The following is a 7,230-nucleotide window of genomic DNA, read 5'->3' on the forward strand; positions in this document are numbered from 1 at the left end:
GGGGCAGGAAAAGACCTGCCCCCTTTCCCATGCCCCGCCCCCAGCCAGCCCACTCTGGGGCAGGAAAAGACCTGCCCCCTTTCCCATGCCCCGCCCCCAGCCAGCCCACCCTGGGGTGAGACAGGGCACCCCTCCAAGGGAAAGGCCCCATGGCCCGTTTCTCTCACCTTGATGTCTTCGGCGTTGGCCGCCTGCAGCTTCTCCCGGAAGTGGCTGTCTGTCTCCAGCACGTTGATCACCTCCTGCAGGTAGCGATGGTAATACAGCCCCGTGTCCTGCCAAGCGACAGCGAGAGGTCAGGCCACGGGGCCCTCTCAGCCAGGGGGCACTCGGCCCCAGATCCACCCCCCCCATATCTCCTCCAGGACACACTGAATCCACTGGGGACGTATAGCGACCGCACAGAACACGGTCGCCTATCCTGCTTCCGGTGACGCCTTACTTGCGCCACGAGGGGCTTGCAGTTGGGAGCCCGGACTCCTGAGTTCTCTCCCTGGCTATGGTAGGGGAGTGGGGTCTAGTAGGGGGAGCGACGGGGTGGGAGCCAGGACTCCTGGGTTCCGTCCCGGCTCTGGAAGGGGAGTGGGGTCTAGTGGGGAGAGCGGGGAGGACAGGGAAGGCCTCAGTTTCCCTATCTGTACATGATCCTTCCTTTGCCTAGTTGAGCTGTGGGAAGCACTCGGCGCTATCATAATCCTCCCAAGAGCGGATCTTGAAGGCTCTCCCTTCCCAGAACCCACCAGCCAAAACATGGCCATGCCCACAGCAGGCCTCCGGTGACAGGATCCGATCCGGGCCTGAGGGCTGCCCTGACACCAACCGTTAACAAACACAGTGGAGCTGCCCGAGCCTCCTGGCTTCCTTGGAGCTGGGCCCAAGTTGCGCCAGGCCAACACTGGCCCTGGTGGATGATCTACGAGCTACATTTTAGCTCCTGTCCTGGGTGGAGACACATTGGCAGGCCCGCTGGGGAGTGCCGCCTGGGTGAGCCAGCGGGGAATTTTCCATCATCTTTTTCAGCAGGCCGCAGCCTGCCTCAGTTTCCCTCATATGTTGCAGCGCTCACGAGCAGGTGCAAAATGGTTAAAGCTGATCCTGGAATCCCAGGGGGCCGGGGGAAGGGGAGTCTTTGGTCTCATCTCAAGAGCCCTGAACTGGGTGGGAGACGCCATCAAATTTTAACCGGACCGTAGCGTGTTATTCATGGATCGCATGTCCTCTCCCTCTGGCCGCACTGATTTAGGCCAGAAAGCGACTTCTTCTCACGGCTGAGAGGCAGGTGTTTAATAATAAATTAACGAGAGACGCTTCTAGCTTCTCAGGAATTCCTCTAACCGCTGTCTTCTGCCTTAAACAGTTGATCACAGATCTTGTCTGTAGCTGATGAAGTTGATGAAACAAGGAATTAATCATAAGAACAGCCCCACTCGATCACACAAAAGGTCCTGTGACGAAGTGGGAGATTGTCTTTTCTCCTTGTTTTTCCAGTGGGTTCCACGCCGAGGGGGTGGGACTCAGTGTCCCCGGGTGTTACGGGTTTAACGAGGGGAGGGGAGAGGGAGTTTGGGGGTACAGAGGACCAGAGAGGGAACTTGGAACCCTGGCTGACGGCCTGGAGAATGGAGACCCCAACGACTGGTGACCTGGTGTCACAGGGCCGACTTTAGCAAGTGCAGGACCCGATTCGTACTCACCCAGCAGCACGGGTCCTTCACTTGCTCCGAGTCTTTGGCGTCACTCAAGGACCTGCCGCTAAAATGCCGCCAGAGACCCGGAGCGCCGCCGGGTGAGTAAAAATTAGAAAGGCGCCGGTGCGGGGCCTGATTCCAGGGAATCGGGTGAATCGGCCCAAAGCCGGCCCTGCTTCGTGACCTGGAGGCTCAGCTGAGTCGCAGCCGGTTCTGGCCAGTGGGAGGACAATGGACCAGCCGGGTCCAGCCAGAGGGAACAGAGGACGGGAGAAGGCTCAGGCCACCCTGTTTCCCTGGACAGAAGACAATGGACAGAGGGGGCTTGGGGCCGGGGGTATCAGATGCCCAGCTGTGAAGCAGGGGGCTCTGGACTAGCACCCAGTGATCCACCCCATCCCCTCCTGGCTGCTGGCAGTCAGATTTTAGGGACACTCAGAGCAGAGGGTTGCCTCTCTGCCCATCTTGGCTAACAGGAACTGGCAGAGTTCTCCTCGGTGAAGATATCAAATCCTTGTTTGAACGGAGTTACACCACTGGCCTTCACAACATGCCCTGGCAACGAGCGCCACAGGTTGATTGTGCGTTGGGTGGAGAAATACTTCCCTTTCTGTGTGTCAAGCCCACTGCCTGTTCATTTCACTGGGTATCCCCTAGTTCTTGCATTACCTGAAGGAGAAAATAATACTTCTCTCCCTCGACCCCCCTCATGATTTTATAGGTCTCTGTTATATCCCCTTCCACTCATCTCGCCTCATGCGGAAGCTGGTCCATCTCGCTAAACATTTCCAATTCTAACAGCTCCTTTTTGAGGTGGGGCAGCCAGATCTGCAGCCCGCACTCGAGGTGGGGACGTACCATGGATTTATATAGTGGCATTACGAGATTTTACGCCTTTTTCTCCTCAAACCATCCCCTTTACTCTGCTGTTTAGCCCTGGTGGCATTTTTTGAGGGTTTTTTTTTTTGGGTGTTACATTTAGTTTGAGTCGCTATTATGGCGTTTTTAAATCGTCTCCATGCAGTTCGCAGGCTTTTCACCTTGTGACTGTTCCTTATAATTTCCAGGTAACTAGCGTCTAGGTTTTGCGTCGTTCCCCTTTCTGAAGTTAAATGCAGGGCTGCCCAGAGGGGGCTGGAGCAAGTGGGGCAATTTGCCCCAGGACCCACCGGGGCCCCCACGAGAATATCGTATTCTCTAGTATTGCAACTTTTTTTTAATGGAAGGGGCACCCGAAACTGCTTTGCCCCAGGCCCCCTCAATCCTCTGGGCAGCCCTGGTTAAATGCTGCTGTGGTGGGGGTTTCTCTGGCATTTTCTCCCCCTACAAGGATATTAAATATAATTACATTATGGTCACTATTACCGAGCAGCTCAGCTACATTCACCACTTGGAGCAGACAGGGTGACCAGATGTCCTGATTTGACAGGGACAGTCTTGATTTGTGGGTCTTTTTCCTATACAGGCTGCTATTAACCCCCCACACACACACCCGTCCTGATTTTTCACACTTGCTGTCTGGTCGCCCTAGCAGCAGATCCTGAGCTTCACTTCGGACTAAATCAATCAAGAATTGCCCCTTCCCTTGTGGGTTCCAGGCCCAGCTGCTCCAAGAAGCAGCCACTGATGGGGTCTAGAAATTGCATCTCTGCTTCCCATCCAGGGGGGACATGTTCCCAGCCAATATGGGGATACTTGAAAACCCCCATTATCATTGGGTTTTCTGCTTTTGTAGCCGCGCTAATCTCTGGAGAGGGGGAGCAGGCAAAGCCCACCTGGCTGCAGGGAGACTGGGACGTGCTGGGCTGAGGGGGGCCAGGCCTGAGGCTGGAGAGTTTCCTGTGTTGGGTTCAGATGCTCAATAACCCTCCTCTGTTACGCTGGCTGAGTCGTTCCAGGCTAGAGAACGGGGGGGGCATTGTACCCTTTGGGGGGTGGAGGCCTGGGGGTCGAGAGCAAGGGGACTCCCTGAGGGGGCCCACCGCAGAGACAGATGTGCTAAAGCTCAGAGAGGGGCGGTTCCAGGAGGTGGAAGGGCCTAACCCCGAGAAAGAGTGGACCCCCAAGAAGGGCTGTTGCCCTGGAGGGGGTTCTCCCCCATGGACCGCACAGGGCCAAAAGTGGGCACAATCTGTGAGTCCGTGACAGGTCCATCTAACCCAGTCTCCTGTCTTCCGACAGTGGCTAATGCTGGGTGCCCCAGAGGGAATGAACAGAACAGGGAATCATCTAGTGATCCATCCAGTCGCCCATTCCCAGTGTCTGGTAAACAGAGTCCAGGGACAGCAACCCTACCCATCCTGGCTAATGGCCTCCATGAATTTATCTAGGTCTTTTCTGAACCGTTATAATCTTGGCCTTCACAACATCCTGTGGCAAGGAGTTCCACAGGTTGACTGTGCGCTGTGTGAAGAAATACTTCCTGTTTGTTTCAAACCTGCTGCCTGTTCATTTCATTGGGTGACCCCTAGTTCTTGCGTTATGAGTAAACAACACTTCCTGGTTTACTTTCTCCATACCAGGCACGATTTTATAGACCTCCATCATATCGCCCCCTTAGGTGTCTCTTTTCCAAGCTGAAAGGTCCCAGTCTTATTAATCTCTCCTCATACGGCAGCCTTGCCAGACCCCTAATCATTTTTGTTGCCCTTTTCTGAACCTTTTCCAATTCCAACATATCTTTTTTGAGATGGGGCAACCACATCTGCACGCAGTATTCAAGGTGTGCACATACCATGGATTTATATAGAGGCAATAGGATATTTTCTGTCTTTTTATCTATCCCTTCCTTAATGATTTCCTAACGATCAGATTTATAATTCACAAGACGGGCAGTGAACATACAGGTGTGTTCGGTAAGGAGGCACGGTGACAGGATCCAATTTTGGATTGTAAGCGTTGATTTCCCCGGACACACGGAAAAAAACAGCACCATGGAGGCAAATGGAAACTCCCAGGGAGGCAAAGAGAGAGAAAATGGTGCCGGAAAGCCTATTACGGTTTGATTGAAGGCTATTTCCGAGGGCTAGTTTGCCACGCGACGCTGACCACACGCCTTTTAGCGTCTCGAAAGCTTTCCACTTTCCGAATTCCGTGCCCTCGTGAAAACTGACACTGAGAAAAACCAAAAATCGGCATAAAAATAAACACGGAGCTTCGCTGCTGAACTGATCCATAAAAATCAAATCGGCCAAGCCTAGGTTTAATCCACGCAACAGTGGATTGATGTTTTCATTCCCGTCTAAAGTCCTTAAAAGCCAACTACAGCAACAGCTGATCTCAGCAGCGACCAATCAGCCCCAGATGTCCTTGGCTTACTGATTAGGTCAGTTGGATCATTTTCAAAGGAAGCTACGAGCCAAAGCGACTTCCAAGGGGTTTCTTCCTCCCCAGCCGGCATCCCCAGCGTGAATTTTGGGGAGTGCGTTAGAACCGAGCTGAATTCGGGGGCCGCCACGCGTCGTGTGCACTTCCTCTGCACGCCGGCCAGCCGAAGTAGCGATTTATTGTCTGACTTCAATCCTATTCCAGCCGAATTAGTTGTCTTGTTAAATTCAAACACACAGCCCCTTAAGTGGGGGGCTCTCAGCTTTCCTGCTGTAACACCCATACCAGGAAACCCTTCTATTTTTGCCTTCCCAGCACTCACAAGCTAGATCTTTCCCGTCGCCAGGCAGGGTGGGGGTGGAAATCTGTTGTTTTTAGCTGAACCATTATTAGTCGGAGTCCCTGGCACCTGCCACTCAGCCAGTCTCTGGTTTGGGGCCAAGAGCGGGCATGACCTGTGAGTCCGTGACACCCCCTAACAGCTAAACTCCAATGCCTGAGAGGTTTTATAAAAAGAAGGCTGGGCTCAGGGTAGGGCCGGGGGATGATCGAACAGTGACCTGTGCCTCAGTTTCCCTCATCTATAACATGGAGGAATAGCACCACCCTATCTCCCAGAAGGGGGGTGGGGATTAAAGATCCTGCGGGGCTCAGACACAAGGGTCACAGAGGCCAGACAGATACCCCAGACACACAGAAGCAACTCAGTCTTGGCAATAAGCCAGTGGAACTCCCTGCTACAAGATAACTGTGCATTGTTGGGTCCAAACAAATAAAAACGAAGGTGAGGGGGTCTGAGACCAAAGAAGAGTTTCCAGTCTCACTGTGCCTTGACCAAACCGGGCATTACAGGGCCAAAGAAGTGGCCAGAGACTAAACACGGGGCTTGGCACTGACTCGGGTTTGCCGGCAGCCAGTGGAACTCCCTGCTACAAGATGATGGGGCGACATCCAGTCCGAAAAGGGGCAGAGACTCAGCTTCTTACCGGCGGTTCTGGGGGCGTCTCTTCTGCCTTGTTCTCCGCCTTGGGCCGGTCGATGGGCACAGACGCCGCGGCAGCAAACAGGACGGCGGCCAAAAGCCAGGAGAGCTGCATGGTTTCTGGAGTTTGCCTGCAGAGAATGGGGGAGGGGAAAGGAGGATGTTTAGCGGGGGAGGGGGCAGCTGGGGTGCTGGGAGAAATGTAGGGGTTTGGGGGCAGTTGTATGTGGGGTGGGGAGTGAAAGGGGCTCCCTGGGCTGAGCAGGGGATGGTGGGGGGAGGAGTCCAGGACATGGGTCGGGGTGGGGTTCTCTGAGTCGGGGAGCTCCCTAAAGAAGGAGGCCTCTGTGGGGTTCACCCCCATTCTCAGATGTTGGAGACAGAGAGTACAGGGGGTCCCTGTGCTGGGAAGGGGGGTTCATTCTTGAGGGGATCCTTATATGGGGTTCATTCCCATCTGCTGTGATGCTGGGGGGCAGGGGGTCCCAGTGCTGGGTGGGGGGCAGAACAGGTGTTACTGGGGGGGTGGAGCCCAGAAGGAGGCTGGGGGGTCTCTCCATGAGCGGGGGGCTCCTGGAATATGCAGGGCTCACCCCTATCCGCTGTGATACTGGGGGGCAAGGAGCGAAGAGGATCCCTGCGCTGGGCGGGGATGTTACAGGGGGTGATGCCTGGGTGGGGGGGAGTCAGAGGATCCTTCTCCAAAAAGGAAGGGCTGCCGGGGGAAGTGGGGTCCCTGTGTGGGGCTCACCCCCAACTCAGTCTCATGAGGTGAAATGCTAAAAGGGGAACCAGTGCTGGGGTCTGAGGGGGGTCCCTAGGGTAAAGGGGAGGAAAAGACCCCCAAGGCCAGGTGGGGCGGGGGAAGGCTGGAAGACAGGAGCCTAGGGATCCCCTGCACTGGGAGAGATTGAGGGGTGCATCCCCAGTGGGCACTGGGGAACAGGGAAAATCTCAAGGGGGGCTGGGGGATCCCAAGGAAGGCTGAAGGAGGGGTAAGCGGGGGGGCAGATCTCAGGGGTGAGATGGGGGGATCCTCATGGAAGACCCCAGGGGGAAACTAAGAGGGGGAGGCTGGGGGACAGATCCAGGGAGTGGCTGGAGGGAATGCGCCTGGAGAGGGGCAAGTGGAGGAGATGGGGGGGGCTCGGCCCCCCCCCGAGTTCCTCCCGCTGCCTGGATCCCACTCCCCCCCGCCGGGCGCTGCCCTCCCGATCCCCCCTCGTCGGGATC

At 55.5% G+C, this 7,230-nt stretch overlaps 1 protein-coding gene across 1 annotated transcript in view; it reads right to left on the bottom strand.

Annotated features, from left to right (window-relative positions):
• The window catches only part of NUCB1 (nucleobindin 1), a 17,430-nt gene that overhangs the window by 8,980 nt on the left and 1,220 nt on the right, over positions 1-7,230 (bottom strand). The window contains exons 2-3 of the mRNA XM_032806436.2: positions 6,002-6,128; positions 168-275 (exon numbers count right to left, since the gene is read on the bottom strand). Of these exons, the coding sequence (XP_032662327.1) occupies positions 168-275; positions 6,002-6,112 (219 nt within the window). The 5' untranslated portion in view covers positions 6,113-6,128. The remainder of the gene's footprint in view (positions 1-167; positions 276-6,001; positions 6,129-7,230) is intronic.

This window comes from Chelonoidis abingdonii, chromosome 11 (genome assembly GCF_003597395.2).
Source record: "Chelonoidis abingdonii isolate Lonesome George chromosome 11, CheloAbing_2.0, whole genome shotgun sequence".
NCBI classification, from domain to species: Eukaryota; Metazoa; Chordata; order Testudines; family Testudinidae; genus Chelonoidis; species Chelonoidis abingdonii.